At 46.5% G+C, this 20,588-nt stretch overlaps 1 protein-coding gene across 4 annotated transcripts in view; it reads right to left on the bottom strand.

The window, feature by feature from the left end:
* The window catches only part of TUFT1 (tuftelin 1), a 42,966-nt gene that overhangs the window by 2,981 nt on the left and 19,397 nt on the right, over positions 1-20,588 (bottom strand). For 2 of the 4 annotated variants that reach the window (XM_021688109.1, XM_021688111.2), the window contains exons 2-10: positions 15,708-15,809; positions 11,434-11,520; positions 10,794-10,883; positions 8,991-9,056; positions 7,658-7,771; positions 4,159-4,287; positions 3,432-3,526; positions 1,247-1,352; positions 111-194 (exon numbers count right to left, since the gene is read on the bottom strand). In XM_021688109.1, the coding sequence (XP_021543784.1) occupies positions 111-194; positions 1,247-1,352; positions 3,432-3,526; positions 4,159-4,287; positions 7,658-7,771; positions 8,991-9,056; positions 10,794-10,883; positions 11,434-11,520; positions 15,708-15,809 (873 nt within the window). Of the gene's footprint in view, positions 1-110; positions 195-1,246; positions 1,353-3,431; positions 3,527-4,158; positions 4,288-7,657; positions 7,772-8,990; positions 9,057-10,793; positions 10,884-11,433; positions 11,521-15,707; positions 15,810-16,205; positions 16,281-20,588 lie in introns of all 4 variants that reach the window. The other 2 variants (XM_021688108.1, XM_021688112.1) reach the window with 2 other exon arrangements.

The following is a 20,588-nucleotide window of genomic DNA, read 5'->3' as shown; positions in this document are numbered from 1 at the left end:
TCCCAGCAGCAGCCAGACAGGACGAAGAGCCCTCCAGAATCTCTACCTCCCTATGTACAGTCCTGTCTTCAAGAGCCTGCTCCCTTCCCAGGGCTGCCCAGTGCACACACCTCTGCTTCCAGGTAGGCGATTTTCTCCTTGAGCTCCTGGATGGTGCTGTCCTTTGACTGGACCACAGCTTTTGAATTCTGGAGCTACAAAGATGTGGGAGAAAATGGGGTTCATTTTGAAATGACTCAGTACACACTCGTCGAACTTCACCCTGCTGCCGGGGAGCCAGCAGAAACATAAGGCAGACTTTTGCACCTCTTACACAACTTGCTTAGCTTTTCTAGAAAAGCCTCATTTCAGTCAATATTGAGCTCTTGATTATCCCAGGCATGAGGGGAGGGGTTGTGAGAACACCACCCTGATGATCCAAAATCATGGATGGCTCAAAACCCATTCCATTTGATGTTGGGAAATACAAATTATTTATTCATTCAAGAAATATTTGTTGGGGCGCCTGTGGCTCAGTTGGTTGGGCGTCTGCCTTTGGCTCAGGTCATGATCCCAGGGCCCTGAGATTAATCCCCGCGTCGGGGCTCCCTTCTCAGCGGGGAGCCTGCTTCTCCCTCTCCCTCTGTCCCTCCCCTGTGCTCTCCCTCTCAAATAAATAAATAAAAATCTAAAAAAGAAAAAGAAATATTTGTTGAGTGCTTACTATGTGACAGGCTCTGTTCTAGACACTGGGAAATAGCAGTGAACCGAACAGAAAAATCCTAGTACTCATGGAGCTGACATGCAGCAAATATGCCCTCCCAGTTAGAGGGTTTTAAGTTCTCAAGACATTCTCCAAAATGCCATATCCTGAGTACGCTACCCTGAAGCTCAGGTGGGGAAAGGCAGAAAATCTGCCGAGAGGTACAAAGGTTGATAATCTGCACACAGATAAGTGAGTTTATTGTGACTTCATTATTCATTTACCAGCACTCTTCAAAGTGTAAGAGAGACTAACCTTTTCCTTCTTTTCCCATTGGAAAGCAAAGGCAAATGACTAAAACCATAGGGGAAAGATGGGAGAAAAGCAAATCCCAATCACCCAAACCTAGTAATTGGTAGCCATAAATGTTTTAATATAAGGAATATAAGCCAAGCTCCCCAAAAGAGTGAACGGCAAAAGCATGGACTTGACAGGAAAACAGGGCTGGGCTCGATGTGGTGACTTCCCGAGCAGGTGACGCGTGGTAACACGGGCCCTGTTTACCTGCTCTATCATTTGCCGCACTTTCCGCTGCTGGCTCTTCAGCATGTCATCCAAGTGGTGGATCTTCTCCCGCAACCCAGCCACTTCCTTTTCCAGACTGGCAGCCCTGGGCATTAAGACCAGAAAGCTGAGGTGAGGGGAAAAGATGCCTTCTCTACCCAGTCACAGGAAGAACCTTGGGCTTGGGGGCTTCCACGAACTGGATCCCCTCTGCCTGATGCCCCAGTGGTCTGCCATGGGGCGGAGGTGCTCGGCACACCTTGGAACAGCACAGTGGAAGCCTCACTAGAGATCAGCTAGTCTGAACAAGGACATTGCAGCTCAGAGAGGTAAGAATGGATAAGTCATTCTGGAATGCTCTAGAAGGTATAACTAGAACCAATAGGTAGATGTCCAGGGAAGCAGTCCTTATGCTAACACAGGACAGACTTTCTCAGCATCAAAGCTGTCAGAACGTGGACTGCCTCAGCTGTGATGAGCTCCTCATTCCTGGAAAGATTCAAGTGGGAGCTGGGAGTTTAATACCCAATGCCGTCAAGCTGTTGGAAAGGACTCTATGTCAAAGGGAGATAAGATTTACGGGTCCTTAAAGCCTCTTCACACAGGTGTGTTCCTAAGTCTCCTGATTCCCAGACACTGCTATATCCTCTGCATCTTCCAAACTGGGCCAAGATCCCCAGAGGTCCGGCGACTGGGCAGGGTCTCCAGGAGTTCAGACCTCTGAAGGACCGCTGGTGCCCATCACTCTCCGCTCCTGCCTGAGGAAGCAGACAGCTGCCGTTGGAAGGGCAGTGCTCCCGGTGAGGGTGGGGGCAGGGTACAATGCAATCTGAGCCCCGACATCCTCCCTAAGCCTCAAACAATCTAAGAGTCCACCCTCAGCTCTCCAGTGCCCTATTGCTCAGTCTCCTTTTATTTAGAAAATTAACGTTTATGGTGCATAGCCATCGCCTGCCATTCCCAAGCCTCTGGTTTGGATTGTCTGGGTCTTCTTTTGTTTCTCCTGCTGCTTCCTCTCAGCCACCTGCCCATGAGCCACCACTGCTGAGAAAGAAGGAGTGCTGAGTAATTTAAAACAATTCCGTGATGACGTCGAGCCCAAAAGGAGGTGACAATAAAATGTCTGCATGTCCCGTGCCTAGACTGAGGTTATCCCAAAGGAGAGAAGATGCCCCCCACTGACTGCAGGGTCCAAGGGGGCAAGGATCATGTCTGTTGGGGCGGCTGAGTGGCTCAGTCGGTTAAGCATCTGCCTTCGGCTCAGTTCATGACCCCAGGGTCCTGGGATCGAGTCCCACATCGGGCTCCTTCTGCTCAGCGGGGAGCCTGCTTCTCCCTCTCCCTCTGCTGCTCCCCCTGATTGTGTTCTCTCATGCTCTGTCTCTGTCAAATAAATAAATAAAGTCTTTAAAAAAAAGGGATCATGTCTGTTAATCTTGCAATGCCTTAGAAGGCCCTCCAGGTGACGTCCGTTGAACTTAAAAAGATCTAACTTACACCACGGAGGGCAGGCCCAGCATGCTGCTGTTAACTTTGATTTACATTTGAGGCCTTATTTATTAGTAGCCAGCAGCATAAACAATTTCCCAAATCTTGACGGTCCCAAATGGCCTACTCTTTGCTCTGCAGGTTTCCCTGGCAGGGCCTCTGATCTCTGATCAGACGGCATCCGTGAAAACCTTGGGGTGGAAGAGGATCCCAGAGACCCCCTGCACGCCGCGGCCGATGCCGGCTCTCAGGTGCGGCAGCTTCCAGTGACAGGAAGTTGAGAATCTCTTCATGACGCCGCTCGCTGTGTTTTTTGAAGCATGACTTGTGAGGAAGTCGTCTGACTGACCCTCAAACACTTCACAACCGGCCTTGTGTCTGGGGGAGGAACGCGCAGCGCAACACCGCCACGGCGGCGCCCGGCGAGCCCCGGGAGCGGGTCCGTCACCGGCTCTCGCCCCACCTCGCTCCGACACCACGCAAGCCTTCTCTTTAGGCTCCTCCTCCACGGAAAACGACCTCCTCAGAGATGGCAGCCTCCCAAACAGTCTCTCCCTGGGCGGGACCCCACCCAGAGCAGCCACCCGTGAGTCAGAGCTGGAACTTCCTCCCCAGGCCTGGCCGCACAGAGCTGCAGGCTGCGTGGCCCGCCCTCCCCTCCCTGCACCCCAGCTTCCCGGGGGACGGGGGCCCTTACTTTTCTCGTTCCGTTTGGCAGTCAGTGTTCTTGCTCCGAAGTTCCTCCAGGGCTGTTTCCCCTTCCCTAACCTTCACCAGTAAGGCCTGATGCTCCTGGATGGGCCGAAGGGAAGAAAATCGAGGATAAGGAGGTGGCAAGGGTTTCCGTGTTTGGGGTGAAAGGGGTCCGAGGGCTGGGGCTCAGCCCCTATTGGGTCTGGGACATCTGCCAACAATCTGCAGCAGGCCAAGCTGGTTTGCTGGGGCGCCTTCCCCTGTCAGGGATAACCCTTCCCACCCTCAGCACACAGAAACTTCCCAGCCTCACCCAGCTATCTGGACAGAGAGCCTGGCCCTGCATGATCCAGGCCCACCTGCCGGCTAGGGCTGCCGGTCCCCGGGAAACCAGGCCCAGTGGCTCCTTAAGAGCAGTCTTGTCTTTTTTCTTTTCTTTGAAGCACACTTCAAAAGCCCATAAAGGGCAGCTCTACAAGAACCCAACTGAAATGGAAATGGGTTCAACTCTAGTTAGCAAGGGCTGAGCTTAGCTGAGAGAAAGACCTCTTGTTCCTTAAAGGCTAAAAGGTTCTCAAAGGTATTTGCTGAGGAAGCATGAAGTGTGTTTTTCTGGGGCTGCTCAGAAAAACAGACTACAGTGGTCTCAGTCAGTCCCAGGGACCAGTCCCGCCTCCCCGCCAGCCCCCAGCCCAGGAGTTAGGCCCTGAAGGCAGGACTCCAACAATTACCGCCTGCACGCCTAGCAAGCGCTTCTGGAGCTCTCCCACATCTGCCTCCTTCTGCTGCACTCTGTCCTCCGCTCTCTGAAGGGCCACTTGACTCTGTTCTGCTTCTCTCTGGTACCGGCTGAGTGTGACCTAAGACAGGATGGGGATGGGTGAAGGGGATGGAGGGGAAAGAGCAAACGTGGATAAAAACCTTAGGAGAGAACCCAAGACCCCGGGCGCAGTGATGGGAGAAGGGAGGCACCCCTCTCTTTCCCATTCACGGTTCTAGGACGACTTGGGAAACTAGCAGGTATCTCCATTTCCAGCAGCTATCTCCATTTCCAGGGTTCACATAGTTGATCAAGTTCTACTCTATTTTTTTTTTTAAGATTTATTTATTTATTTGAGGGAGAAGGTGTGAGGGCTGGGGGTGGTGGGGAGGGCAGAAGGAGAGGGAGAGAAAGTCTTAAGCAGACTTCACACTGAGTGTAGAGCCAGACACGGGGCTCAATCTCACAACCCTGACATCATGACCTGAGCTGAAACCAAGTCAGACACTTAACTGACTGCACCACCCAGGCGCCCTGATCAAGCTCTACTTTAGAGTGACATCTGGAACCCAGAAGCACCTTCCAGATGGTGGACTTCTTCAGCATCCCCCCAAGGCGGCCAGTGCCACCCAAGCTTAACCCAGTACTGTGGCTTTCCTACAAATGCAAATGCAAAGAATCCAGGGGAGCACATCTCCACATCCTTCCTTCTGTGTCCCCACTCTTCCTCACCCTCACATCAAGCAATATTGCAGCCTGCAATATAAAGGCCAAAATGGCCTCTGGAAGGGCTACTAAGCACCAGAAGAACTGCTCCATTTCCAAGACGATAAGCCAATTTGGGAAGGATAGAAGCAGAACTGTAGAATGAAAAATTAAGGAAGAACTTGCCTCCCTTCCTCCCACATGCCAACTTCAGGTCTCAGCTTAGATACCCTTCCTTCCAGAAGCCTCCATGCCCGGTGAGGAGTCCTTCCACTGTGTGGCCTTCCCTCTTACAGCACCAAATGGATTTTGCCCAGTCGCTTGTGTGCGCTCCCCAGTGGGCCATTGGCAGGGGCCTTGAGTACCATGACAGGTGCCTTGAGCTCAGCACAGTACCTAGCACACAGCTACTGCTCGCTAACGTCGTGAGTGGAATTGGTATTCATCTAGTCCGATCCTCTCCTTTTGCACCTAAAGGTCAACTGATCTCCCCAAGGTACACAGCTAGGGAATAACAGAGCCAATGCTGGAACACAGTGCCTTCATCATCCATCTCAGTTCTTCCCAGCTACCCCACACTGACTCCCCAGTCAGTTACTGAAAAAGAATCCACGGAACCTCTCAAAAGTCCACGCAGCCCTGGGAAAACAGAACACCAAAGAAGCCAGTTTGTCTGACTCCTCCCAAAGTCAGAATCAGGGAAGAGAAAGCACAGCACAGGATGATGTGTGATGGGACACGTCCATGCTGCACACCAGCCCTGTGCAGAGCAGACTCTCCATGAACCCTTCCTGACAGCAGGCTGCTGCTGGGAGAACAGAAAACCCATGCTTACTGGCAGGTTGTGTGCACGGTAATTGACAATCTTGCCCTTGCTACCCCCTGGCTCAGAAAAGTAGATCAGAGAGTCTCATTCACTAGCAAAGACCAAGAAAAGCCTCCGAAGGTCCCATATTAGCCTGGAACAGGCCAGCCCCATGGACAGGAACGTAAAAACAAAACCTCTCATTTCTGTACCTAACACTGCACCCAGGTTGATGTGTACTCAGAGCACAGTGTTAATGGGCCACGGGCTGTCCTCACTCTGCTATGGGATCACAAAGGGAAAAAGACATACTCCTCTGCCACATCTGTCCTTGTTGCTCCAGTCGGCAATGCTCCGAAGGAACCTCTTAGTCATAAAAGGGCGTGCCAACCTACCCCAACAGTGGAAACAGCACCTCTGATTGCAGGCCGGTGCTACTTACCAAGGGCAGCCCCTTCTTAGAAACTGTGGGCAGGTGGCTACAGCTGTCAGGGACCTTCTGGCCTTAGGCTTTCATTCTGGACCCTTTTGTCCAAGCACTGAAACCCAGAGCGAGCAGACCCCTCCGTGGATGGCCAAAACCAACCAGTGCTTCATAATGCCTCTCGGTGTAGAAATTTCTTTCCGAAATTCACAGTCTGGTCAGTGCTACAGTCTCAACCGCCCCTTCCTCCTGCTCTGTACCAAGAAGGTAGGGAACAGCTAGTCACCAAAATGATACATCGTCAACCCAATTATCCAAATTGTGGAATCTGAAACAGATTGCGGCAAACTCCTTTACTACACAGCTACTTTGTTCTGAGACCAAACTAATCGCAGTATCACGCTAAGTCCAAACTGCTTAGGATAAGAAAACCCACTTAACTAAATTGATCACTAAGAAAAATATAGGGTATCTTATATTTCTAAAATCCTTCAGAGTAATATACTTACATATCTTACGTCACTCAATTCACACACCACACTTGTAAGATATACTTAAAATGACCCATTTTTACATAATTTGGGACTGATACTTAGGTTAAATTACTTGCTCAAATAATTGGTCATCTCTAAAGGCAACTGATTATCCCTGTGCCTTCTTCCTCCGCCTCAATATCCCTCTCAAAAATTCTCTCTTAGTCCCATGGAAGAGAAGCATCAGTCTTCTTCCTACCACCAGCTCCTGGCATGCCTGGGCAGGGCATATCCTATCATTACAAATTTATGACACAGAAATACTTTACATGTGGCTGAACAATAGCAGACAACAGATGGTCAATCACACAGAAGCCTAGTGTTTTCCCTGTGTACCTCATTTTATACACAAAGAATTTTCTGGAAAGTATGGCAGACCTCAAACAGTTTTTAATGGGGGGGGCTTTCACTCTCTACAGACTTTTGTACTTCTTTAATCTTCCATAATAATTTAGTATTATTTTGTAACAATAATTGAAATACTCATTCAAGATCACAAAGCTCTGCACAGTAAAATCAAGACTTGATTTCAAGTCCTCTGACTCCATGGGCACAGATCCTTCTACAACCACACTGTTCCGTCCACTCAACTAGTCCACACTTAAGAGGTACCCACCTTACATCTGGCGTTATGCCAGACATGGGGATGCAGGGTGACCTTGACAGCAACAGTCCCTGCCTGCATGGTGCCTAGAGCCCAGTAATTCTTACTGTGGTAAGAGTAATGCCCCCTGAGTTACTTGCTATCCCAGACCAGCACTACCACTCAACTTCAGTAGAAAACCAAGTACCAACCTTTAAACCATGAGCTAGCCTTGAACAGCAAAAACGATACATGTCCAGGAATGTGAAAAGCAGAGAGGAAAGTGCCCAGGCCTCAAAGCCTAGCCTCTCCAGTTGATGGCACACAGCCAGAAAGACATGAAGTCCATGCTACGTCCCTGGCACCTATATCCAGCAGCCCAACCCTTGGGGCACCTTCTCCTCAAATCCCAAATCTCACCTCAAAAGCCACACGATCGGACTGGTGCTGCCGCTCAGCCTCCTGCAGTTTGACAAGCAGGTCCCGCACGGTCTTCCTCAAGCTCTCGACATCTTCATTTATATAGGCATCTACCTATAGTCAGAGCAGGGAAGAGAAGGGGAAGGCCCTGTGTTTGTGTAAGAGAAGGTCCCCCTCGGGGCGCCTGGGTGGCTCAGTCGGTTAAGCGTCTGCCTTCGGCTCAGGTCATGATCCCGGGGTCCTGGGATCGAGCCCCGCTTCGGGCTCCCTGCTCCGCGGGAAGCCTGCTTTTCCCTCTCCCACTCCCCCTGCTTGTGTTCCCTCTCTGGCTGTCTTTCTCTCTGTCAAATAAATAAAACCTTTATTTATTTATTTATTTTAAAGATTTTATTTATTTATTTGACAGAGACATAGCGAGAGAGGGAACACAAGCAGGGGGAGTGGGAGAGGGAAAAGCAGGCTTCCTGCAGAGCGGGGAGCCTGATGCGGGGCTCGATCCCGGGACCCCGGGATCATGACCTGAGCAGACGCTTAACGACTGAGCCACTCAGGCGCCCCTAAATAAAATCTTTAAAAAAAAAAAGAAAAGAAAATATGCTAGAACGTTGGTACTCAGCTTTGGCTAGACAGTAGAATCACCTGAAGAGATATTTTTTCTTTTTTCTAAGATTTTATTTTTAAGTAATCTCCACACCCAACGTGGGACTCAGACTCACAACCCCAAGATCAAAAGTTGCATGCTTAGAGTGCCTGGGTGGCTCCAGCAGTTAAGCGTTCAATTCTTGATTTCGGCTCAAGTCATGATCTCAGGGTCGTGAGTTCAAGCCCCAAGTTGGGCTCCAAGCTGAGTGTGGAGCCTGCTTAAGATTCTCTCTCCCTCTCCCTCTCTCCACTGCCCCCTCAATAAATAAATTAATTAATTAAAACAAAAGTTGCATGCTCTACCCACTGAGCCAGCCAGGCTCCCCCTGAAGAGCTTTTTAAAGCCCGATGCCCAGTCCACATCTCAGACCAATTAAATTACAATCTCTGGGGGCTGGCACCAGGCTTGTCTCCTTAAAGCTCCCAGGGCCATTCCAACCAGCAGTGAAGGCCAAGAGCACTGCTCTAAAAGGAACCACCCACTTCAATCTGTTCACAGTGGATCCTTTAAAGGAGTGGAACTGGGGAAGGAGAATCTCCAGTTTGTATGTTTCTCCGTTGTTTGAATTTTTACAGCAAATGTTACTCTTATATTCAGTGAGAGAGAAAGAGCGATAACAAGGGGATAGGGGAGGAGGATATCCTGCCTCCTGGCTATGAAGTAGTTACCACGGTTTTCCCTGTTACCTACCTCAGGTGGGCTGCTATATGGGGTCGTGGAGCTTGGATTTAATCCATTGGGCTTTTCTAACACCACCTGTTCAAAGAAAAATAAAACTGGTAGTCAAAACAGCCCATAAAACCAACTTTGAAACATTAATCTCCTAAGATCTCAAATCTTAGATAGAATAAAAGAAAGAGGTGGAGAAGATAGAGAAAGAAGAGGAAGGGGAAGTGAAGGAGGAAGACGAAGAAGAAAAGGAAGGAAGGCAAGTAGGAAGGCAGGTAGGCAGGCAGGAAGGGAAAAAAGACTTTGAGTGCTCTGTGGAAAATGGAGGAGACGGAGTGGAGAAACGTGTGTGGCCTTGAAAGGGAATACTGTAGCCTTGCAGGGAGGATGCAGGGATCCTCAGGCTAAAACCTTTCAGCAGACAGGAAAACACGCAGGCTGACTCCTGGAAGCCCAGGGAATACAAGCAGCTGCCTGCCACCAACAAAGAGCTCCCATTGCCCCTCGGGGATCCTGACAAGGTTTGACGAAGCATAAAGCGAAAGGTGAAGCGGCCTTTGCTGCAATCCTTTCCAACCCAAAGCCTGATTATTGATCATATGACTGCTGGTCTGTGCAAGCAAGGGCCCTGGACTTTTGGGCCAGTCTCTGAGCACATCAGGCTCTTCAGTCACCCGACAAAGCACCTCCCAGCAGCCAGATGTGAGCTCGGGCAGTGAAAGTCCTATTTCAGTCACAGCAAAGCGAGTTAGGGGGAATGGCCACACAAGCTTCAGGCACGCTCACGCCAGAGAGGAGCCCTGCCGCCTCTAGGTGCCAGGTCACGGTTTCCCTCAGGAGAATGAGGGCAGGGGCTACTGGAGGAAGACTACCCCCTCCCGAACCAAATGCAAATGAAGGAGCTATAACTCAGCCTCTAAAGGAGGATGAGGGTGAAATGGAAGAGACAGGTCTCTTCTCCTGAGGTCAGTTCTAGCCTCCAATTTTTTTTTATTTTTTATTTTTTAGATTTTATTTATTTCAACAGAGAGAGACACAGCAAGAGAGGGAACACAAGCAGGGGGAGTGGGAGAGGGAGAAGCAGGCCTCCCGCGGAGCAGGGAGCCCGACGTGGGGCTCGATCCCAGGACCCTGGGATCATGACCTGAGCTGAAGGCAGACGCCTAACAACTGAGCCACCCAAGCGCCCCTAGCCTCCAATTTTAGAAAAGCTGAATAGCAAGATCCCAGGGTTATCCATCCATCTCAAGAAGACCTCGCCTCTAGGTTCAATATGACATTTATTGATGATCTTCTGCATCCCTGACCCTGTGCTGAGTGTGGGGATACAGAGATGGGGTGGGGGTGAACCCTAACCTCGAGGAGCTTCTTGTGCCAGGGCAGAGACCGCTACATACACAAATAACAGACAAGGACCAAGACCTCCAATTCACACCACAGTGTCACCCCAATTTAGTATGATGGACTAATGAGAAGTTTGCATTTATAGGTAATTGTCTGCTTTATAAGACACTGTGTTGCAAAAAGACTGATCACAGAATCCTCACAGAAAAGAGGTTTTGCCAATAACTTCATGGTAGTTTTATTTACAGGAATTCCATTTTTACACAGTGTTTTCGGAACAGGTATACTTCTCTACAGGCTGATATGTGTAAACACAAGTGCCCACCTGCTGGAGAGCACTACTAAAGTCATGAGCACTCTGAGAAGCCAATATTGCCTGTATTTGCGCCGTTCCCGGAGAATCGCAATGCCGAATCTCCCACCGCGTGATGCAAACGGGACTACCCGGCACAACCTCTTCCATTGACCATTTCCTATTACCTGTATCTCCTGTCCATGGAGACAATCTCCTGGATCTCTGTCAAGCTTGCTACTTATGTCCTCCCGGAGCTTCTGCAGGCAGTTCCGGGCCTGGGAGGGGAGGGCAAGAAGGCTTAGCTTTGGGAAAAAGGCAAGAGAGCATACCACCTCACCCAGCTTTGTGCCCATCCCCAACCCATACTCCTAGGAGCCAGGTACTGTCCTTAGCACTGGCTGGGGGAAGGAGGGACCCCAGGCAAGTCCCTCCTACACAAACAGGAAACCCTGCCCTGCCGGAGCTAATATTCTTGTTGCAGAAACACACAACGCAAAAGGCAAACATGTGGAACATGTATTATGTTATTACATGACGACGAGTGCCAAGGAGCCAACAGGAGCCGGGGGAGGGTCAGGAAAAGCTGGGGAAAAGAGACTGGCAGTTTTAGAGACGATGGCCAGGGTACAGTGCTGGGCCCATGGTAATCAATAAATATGTGTTGATGAATGGATCGGCTGATTACTGGAAGGGTCGGAAATGATACTTGACTCAAGGGGCCTGGTGGCACTTTGGGTATAAAGGGAGCAGATGGGAGAGAACCAGACCCTACAAAAGAAGGGAGCCAAAAAAATGGGAAGTTCCCTCAGAGGGAGGGGTGCCCACCTCCTGGATGTACTGCACCTCACTCTTCAGCTGCTTGATATTCTTCTCATGGATCATCTTATCTCCAGACCTCCCCTTCAAGTACACCTGCAATCAGGAAAATGGTACTGTTCAGTTACGGAACCTCCTGGTCAGTTAATGCCCCCCAGGCAGGCTCATACGCTGCTGCTGGGAGGGTCAATTGTTACCGCCTTTCTGGGGGCCGATTCGACGATTCAAATCAGAAGGCTTAGAACTATACTTACTCCTTGACCTACCAAATCTACTTCTGGAAATTTATCCTAAGGAAGTAAATTTAGCCAAACTGGCATAAACACTCACATATATATGTAAATTTATGCAAAGGAAGTTGTAAAAAGGGATTTACACATTTTTCTCTATGCATGCTTCAATCTTTTACAATTAAGAAAATATTTATTACCTGTATTATAGAACACATACACAATTTAGTAACATATGTTCAGCAAAATATTGTTTACGAATGCAAAAATGGAAATAGGCATAATGTCCCACAATGGGGGATTACTTATATCGTGGTGTGTCTGTAATAGCAAACTATGCAGCCATCAGAATACCAGACATTTACATTTATGGACACAGAAGATGTTATAAACCAACATTAAAGCATTAAAGTGGGGGGGGGCAAGCAAATTGTAGAACAGAATATATATAATACAATCTAACTTTTGAAAAAATACACATATATAGGAAAATGTCTGAGAGGATACACAATAAAGTAGTAACAACAATGATTACATCAATAGAATTATGGGGTAGTTTTGCTTTCTTTAAGGGCCATGCAATGACTTTAAATAAGAAAAAGAAATTAATTAAAGGCATTCAGATTGAAAAGAAAGAGGAAATACTACCTCCATTTGCAGATGAAGTGATCATTTATATAGAATACCCTAAGGAATCCACTACAAAACTCTTAGAGGCTGTAGCAAGGTTGTAGGATTTAAGATCAATATACAAAAGGGGCGCCTGGGTGGCTCAGTCGTTAAGGTCTGCCTTCGGCTCACGTCATGATCCCGGGGTCCTGGGATCGAGCCCCACATCCGGCTCCCTGTTCAGCAGGAAGCCTGCTTCTCCCTCTCCCACTCCCCCTGCTTGTGTTCCCTCTCTCGCTGTGTCTCTCTCTCTGTCAAATAAATAAATAAAATCTTAAAAAAAAAATCAATATACAAAAAATAACTGTATTTCTATACAGTAGCAAGGAACAATCCGAAATGGAATTTAAAAATAATTCTATTTACAATAGCAACAAAAAGAAAAAATACTATGTGGATGGAGCTAGAGTATATTACGCTAAGTGAAATAAGTCAGTCAGAGAAAGACAAATACCATATGATTTCACTCATACGTGGAATTTAAGAAACAAAACAGATGAACATACAGGAAGAGAAGGAAAAATAAGATAAAACAGGGAAACAAACCAAAGAGACTCTTAACTCTAGGAAACAAACTGAGGGCTGCTGGAGGGGGGGATGGGGTAACTGGGTGATGGGCATTAAGGAGGGCAGTTGCTGTAATGAGCACTGGGTGTTACATGCAACTGAAGAATCACCAAATCCTACCCCTGAAACTAATAATACACTGTATGTTAACTAAACTGAATTTAAATAAAAATTTTAAAAAGAAAATATACTTAGAAATAAATTTAACAAAGTTCAAGACTTGTATTTTGAAAATTAGAGAATATTGTTCAAAAAAATAAAAGAAGTCCTAAAAAAATGAACAAACATCCCATTTTTGTGGATTGGAAAACTTAATATTGTTAAGATGGTAATACTCCCCAAATTGATCTACAGTTTCAATATAATTCCTATCGAAATCCAAGCTGGCTTCTTTGCAGAAACTGACCAACTGATCCTAAAATTCATATGGAAATACAAAGGACTCTGAATAGCTAAAACAATCCTGAAAAATAACAAAATTACAAATATTAATAAATATTAACAAAATTAACAAAGCTACAGTAATCAAGGCAGTGTGGAACTGGCATAAGGAGAAGACCCATAAATCAATGGAATACAACTGAGAGTCCAGAAACAATAATAATACAATAAAAATACACTAAACTGATTTTTGACAGGACGCCAAGACAACTCAATGGGGAAAGAACAGTCTTTCCAACAAATGATGCTGGTTTAAGTGAAAGAAACCAGACACAAAGGCCACATGTTCTAGGATTCCATTTACATGAGATGTCTAGAAGAAGCAAATCCACAGAGACAGAGAATAGATTGGTGATTGCCAGGAGCAGGAAAAGAGTGACTGAAAATGTTCTGGAATTAATAGTGGTGATGAATGCACAATCTGTAAACATACTAAAACCTTAATAAATAAATGGATATCCACATGGAAAAGAATGATACTGGACCTCTTCCTTATACCATATACAAAAATTAACCCAAAATTGGTCATAGACCTATTCATAAGAGCTAAAACCATAATTCTTTGAAGAAAACACAGGAATAAATCTTTGTGACCTTGGGTTAGGCAAAACCTTCTTAGATAGGACACCAAAAACACAATAAAAGAAAAAATATATATAAGTTGGATTACATCAAATTAAAAACTTTTGTTTCAAAAGACATCAGTAAGAAAGTGAAAAACAAAACAAAACACAGAGTGGGAAAATTTTTTTTCTTAATATTTCCAAGTTAGGGTGGGAGGATGGGTTAGCCTGGTGATGGGTATTAAAGAGGGCATGTTCTGCATGGAGTACTGGGTATTATACACAAACAGTGAATCATGGAACACTACATCAAAAACTAATGATGTAATGTATGGTGATTAACATAACATAATAAAATCTTTTTTAAAAGTTACAAAAAAAATTTTTCCAAGTCATATATATCATAAGGGTCTAGTCAGTATCCAGAATATATAAGGAACCCTTACATCTCGAAAATTAAAACACAATTGACTTAACAAAAATGACAATGTTTTATTTATAATATTCATATGCCAAACTCTTTTTGGCAAATTTAATTAATTATCATTAAAAGTCTTTTGGACTATTCACTGCTATTTAAAAATTCAAATATAGCGAGGGTAACACCATGGAGAAAGTGCGGCCACATTCATTACTTGTACCTACACATAAACTCTTTAAACACAACTGAATTTTTAAATGGGCAAAGGATTTGAATAAATATTTCTCCAAAGAAGATACACAAATAGGCAATAAGCATATGAAAGCATGTCATCAGGGAAATGCAAATGAAAACCACAAGATATGGCTTCACATGCAATAGGAAGGCTATAATCAAAAAGACAGATAATAACAAGTGTTGGTAAGGATATAAAGAAACTGGAACCCTCCTACATTGCTGGTGAGAATATAAAATAGAACAAATGTTTTGAGAAAAACTCTGGTAGTTCCTCAAAAGATTAAATATAGAGTTACCAAATGACCTAGCAATTCCACTCCTAGGTAGATACAAAGAAAACTGAAAACATATGTTCACACAAAAACCTGCACTTGAATATTCATAGTAGCATAATAGCCAGACAGTGGAAATAACCCAAATGTTCATCAACTGATGAGTGGGTAACAAAATGTGATATATCCATTCAAGGGAATGTTATTTAACCATTAAAAGGATTAAGTACTGACATATGTTACAACATGGCTAGATCTTGAAACTATTATGCTAAGTGAAAGAAGCCAGACACAAAGGCCACATGTTCTAGGATTCCATTTACGTGAGATGTCTAGAAGAGGCAAACCCACAGAGACAGAGAATAGATTGGTGATTGCCAGGAGCAGGAAAAGAGTAACTGAAAATATTCTGGAATTAATAGTGGTGATGATTGCCACAATCTGTGAACATACTCAAAACCTGAATTGTACACTTTAACTGAATCGATTGTATGGTATGTGAATTATGTCTCAAAGAGCTGTTTTTAAAAAAGAATTAACAAAAACTGTTCTATTTAAAAAAAATAGTAAGTTCCCTAACCACACCTCCCACCTGTCTCCACAACCTCCAGCAGCTAAATATGGATAGTGGGATAGGCACCTAGAAAGGTCATCCCATCCATCCTCATGCCTACGGCTGAGTTGCACCAAAGTCACTACACACGGACTATGGTCTCCTGGTGTTAATTATCTTTCCAGGAAAATACCCAGGAACTAGCATTACAAGTCTGGTTCCTCCTAGTCAAACCACAGTCAAACCCCGTGGCAAAGTCTGCTGCTCCCTCTCACATGCCTGTCAGGAGAAAGAGGGGAGAGAGAAAGAGTGGAGGTGAACAAAGCTCACCTTAATGATCTCCTCATGGCCATCACTGGACTCCACCAGTTCTGAGGCCAGGGAATGACTGGCTGAGCGGCCAGACACCACAGCATAGGTCTTCCTGCCCGCCTGCCAGAGAGGGAGAGAGAGAGAAATGGCTCAGAAATCATGACAAGCCCAGAACTTCTGCCCCTTGACCAGTGCAGAAGACCTGCTCCTCAGAAGATGTAAAGGGTTAGTCTGATTGTCCCCGCCAAAAATTCATTTCAGAACCTCTACCAGAAGCCACCCAGCAGCAACACCGGACGGGGGAAATTAGCAGAAATTGCAGTTAGTTTTACTTTTAGTGGGGTCTCCCCATCCCCCAAAGCAGCGCACAATGCGGAGGTCAGGTGGTGTGTCTGAAAGGAGGTGATCCTGAGCGGCAGCAGAGATGGTTCCAGGCAGCACTGGCTTGGGAAGTCAGCAGCAAGGAAGGAGAACTGGCTGAGGGGGGAGGTCTCACCCCACCAGAAACCTCGATACCTTCTGGGCTAAGTGTTCAAGTTCATCTCCTGTCAGTTCACTTTGTAGAGCCAGCCTGAGAATGTCCACGCTGCCCTAATAATGACAATGACAGCAACAATAACCCCTTACCTTTACGGTCCACGACTGGGACTTTGCCAGCCCTGTGGAGTGGGCCTTATTATCACCACTTAACAGACAGCAAAGTTGAGGTCTGGAGAGGTGACGTTAGCCTGCCTGAGATCAGTCACTCCTGAGTGGCAGGATGTCTCTGGGGCCTCTGACAGTGCTCTGTATACCACACCAGAGACTACACAGCATGCTGCTCCATGAAGCTTCAGAGGGGCTAGCTACCCTGGTCCTCGGATTACAGCACATTGCACGCATTCCCGTTTCCCCAGCCTTGAAGAAGGCATCCCCAATCCAGGGTTCCTGCACCTGACAGCCAACCAGGAAGCTACAGACGCACTTTCCAAGACTAGGATAGCCTCCTTCTTGAACCAAACTATAGGGCAGTAGTTGAATCCAAACCACCCCTTTTTTTTTAAGATTTACTTATTTAGGGGCGCCTGGGTGGCTCAGTCGTTAAGCATCTGCCTTCGGCTCAGGTCATGATCCCAGGGTCCTGGGATCGAGCCCCGCATCGGGCTCCCCGCTCAGCGGGAGGCCTGCTTCTCCCTCTCCCACTCCCCCTGCTTGTGTTCCCTCTCTCGCTGTCAATCTCTCTGTCAAATAAATAAATAAAATCTTAAAAAAAAAAGATTTACTTATTTATTTGAGAGAGAGTGTTGAGGGGGAGAGAGACAGAGGAACTTAAGCAAACTCAGCACTAAGCACGGAGGCCAGTGCTGGGCTCAATCTCACCACCTGATCACCTGAGCATAACCTGAGCCAAAACCAAGAGTCAGAAGCTTAACTGACTGCGCCACCCAGGCGCCCCCAAGCCCCTATTTTTATAAGGCATACAGAAATTATCCAAATGAAAGAAGGCAAGACAATAGGTATCTATCTACAGATGAGTCTAATTCCAAAGGAAGAAGCAGGTTTTCTTTCCTAACTCAAAGGAGGTTTAAAAAACAAACTGTGGGGGTCCCTGGGCGGCTCAGTCGTTAAGTGTCTGCCTTTGGCTCAGGTCATGATCCCAGGGTCCCGGGATCGAGTCCCACATCTGGCTCCCTGCTGGGTGAGCCTGCTTCTCCCTCTCCCTCTGCCTGCCTCTCTGCCTACTTATGCTCTCTCTCTGTCAAATAAATATATAAAATCTTTTTTAAAAAAATAAAAAAATAAAAAACAAAATGTGGGGCAAATAGAACACATTAAGAGGGAAATCATACAGGGCGCCTGGGTGGCTCAGTCGTTGAGCGTCTGCCTTCGGCTCAGGTCATGATCCCAGGATCCTGGGATTGAGCCCCGCATTGGGCTCCCCGCTCAGCGGGAGGCCTGCTTCTCCCTCTCCCACTCCCCCCTGCTTGTGTTCCCTCTCTCGCTGTCAATCTCTCTGTCAAATAAATAAATAAATAAAATCTTTAAAAAAAAAAAAGAGGGAAATCATATGGTAAATGGAAAAATTAGGTGCTGAAGATCTGGGGAGATAACAACATTGAGAGGGTCAGCAAGGCAGAGAGGACCCAACCCTGCCATAACCTGTGTTATGTGTAGAGTTGGATGAGAGATTTAGCCACACTGGGCCTCTGGCTTGCACCAGAAAAACAAGGAGTTGGACTAAGTATCTCTAAGGTTCCTTCCAGCTTTGATACAATGAGAGCATGAAAAGGGAGTATATGCTTCCCCCGGGCAATGATGGGAAGACAGGGGCTGAGCTACCCAAGGATAAAAGGGATCTTGAGGTCCAGGAGTATAAATGCCATCTTACCCTTAACAGGTTTTAAGGAACCCTCCTAACATTCCAAATGTCTGGTGGAAGGAAAGGAGGAAGAAAGAATGTGCCTAACTGAGGGAGCTGGGAGAAGCTTCTCTGGGCAGGGAATAGTCCTTCCTATTCAAGGAAGAAAACTTGGGACAGAAGAAATCAGTCTCTGTGGTCAGATACTTAACTCTCAGTGTTCTCCTTATAAAATGGCAACACTACCCTCTAACACTACTAGGGTTTTTTTGTTGAAAATTAACTGAAAGTGGGGGCGCCTGGGTGGCTCAGTCGTTAAGCGTCTGCCTTCGGCTCAGGTCATGATCCCAGGGTCCTGGGATCGAGCCCCGCGTCGGGCTCCCTGCTCTGCGGGAAGCCTGCTTCTCCCTCTCCCACTCCCCCTGCTTGTGTTCCCTCTCTCACTGTGTCTCTCTCTGTCAAATAAATAAATTAAAAAAATTAAAAAAAAAAAAAGAAAGAAAATTAACTGAAAGTGTATGGAGGTTGTTCTCTGCCACGTAAGAGAGAGGTAGTCAAATATTAGCCTCCTCCTACTTCTTGAAATGAACCCAAATTTGGGACAGATGGAAGACACTCCCACATGGCCCTTCAACCTTCCCAATCCTAGCAGTGTAGCTGCTTTTACAAAAATACTTAATTCCTACCAAATACAAGTTAGGTCCTTAGTGGGGGCATTTCAGGCCCTCCGGAGCCTGGGTCAACTCACTTCTTCTGTTACTGCTTCTCAAAGCCCCTGGCCCAGTACATCTCACCTCAGTGACTTGGCTTTCACCATTTGTCTTAAATGTCCTTTCTTCCCATTTTCACATGGGGCATCTACCAGGCCCTCCAGAATTCATACTGAAATCCACATCTTGCATGACTCTTCCCTACATCCAGTGGGAACACCCCCCCAGCTCCCTCAGCATCACAGGGCCTCCCGTGGCACCTGCCTCTCAGTTATTTATGTTCCATGAGGAATTGCCCCTTCTGTTAACTCCTTGTGGGCTGCTGTCTGCCACAGTCCTTTACACAGGTAAGTATTTTCTGAATGTATATGAGTGCTCCATGACATCTAGGTCAAGAGAACATTACACAAGAAAGAAGAGGAAATGATTTCAAAATAGCCAGAGTGGCTGCCAACTCTTTTTTCCCCAGGACACAGACAGGCACTTAGGTTAAAACATCTCTCCATACCGGGAGGCATCTGGGGAAAGCTGGGGCATCCCTCAGCCAAAATAAAGAGGTTATTATTAGCTAATGAAGATCATCAAGTCTGGTTTATTGTATGAACCCAGGCATTCTAACTGAAAGAGCACAGACAACTAGGCTAGATGGAAGCCTTTGAGAAGTCATCTCACCCATTCATGTTATCAGAATTCCAGGTGGACAGGAGAAAGTAGGCAACTTGCAAAAGTACTCAAAGAAATAATGGCTGAAAACTTTCCAAATTTTGCAAAAGACATAAACCCGCAGATTCAAGGAGCTGAGCAAATCCCAAACACGATGAGCCCCCAAATCTTGCCAAGACACATCATAATTAAACTTCTGATAACTAAAGACAAAGAAAAAATCTTTTCAAGTCAGAGAAAAAAATGCCACCTTACTTATAAGGGGAAAACACTCTGAATAAAAAGGAGATTTTTCATCAGAAACCAGGAAGACCAGGAGAAAATGGCACACTATTTTCAAGTACTGAAAAAAACCTCTTAATCAACAATCCTACGACCAAAAAATCTACTTCAGGAATGAGGGGGAAATCAAGATGTTCTCAGGTAAAGGAAAACTAAGAGAATTTGTTACCAATACAGCTACACTAAAAGAATGGCTGTAGGGGAACCTGGGTGGCTCAGATAGTTAAGTGTCCGACTATTGATTTAGCCTCAGGTCATGATCTCAGGGTCCTGAGATCAAGTCCTACATTGGGCTCTGTGCTCAGCGTGAAGTCTGCTTGTCCCTCTCCTTCTGCTCCTCCCCCCACTCTTGCACTCTCTCTCTGGAATAAATAATAAAATCCTTTTTATTTTTTATTTTTTTAAAGATTTTATTTATTTATTTGACAGAGAGAGAGATAGCGAGAGCAGGAACACAAGCAGGGGGAGTGGGAGAGGGAGAAGCAGGCTTCCCGCGGAGCAGGGAGCCCGATGCGGGGCTCGATCCCAGAACCCTGGGATCATGACCTGAGCCGAAGGCAGACGCCCAACGACTGAGCCACCCAGGCGCCCATAAAATCTTTTTTAAAAAGTGGGGCACCTGGGTGGCTCAGTCGGTTAGGCAGCTGGCTCTTGATTTTGGCTCAGGTCATGATCTTGGGGTCCTGGGATGCAGCCCTGTGTGGGCTCGGCATCCTATGACGGGCTCTGCACTCAGCACAGAGTCTGCTTGGGATTCTCTCCCTCCCCCTCTGCCCTTCCCCTCCTCGAGAGCTCTCTCTCCCTTTATCTCTTTAAAAAAAAAAAAAAAGTCTGTAAAAGGTCTTCAAACAGAAAGGAAACAATACAAAAGAAACTTTGGAACATGAGAAAGACAGAAACAACATG

The sequence above is a fragment of the Neomonachus schauinslandi genome, chromosome 4, assembly GCF_002201575.2.
Source record: "Neomonachus schauinslandi chromosome 4, ASM220157v2, whole genome shotgun sequence".
NCBI lineage: Eukaryota > Metazoa > Chordata > Mammalia > Carnivora > Phocidae > Neomonachus > Neomonachus schauinslandi.
Note: the sequence above shows the minus strand (reverse complement) of the source record. Positions and strands in the feature narration are given on the sequence as shown.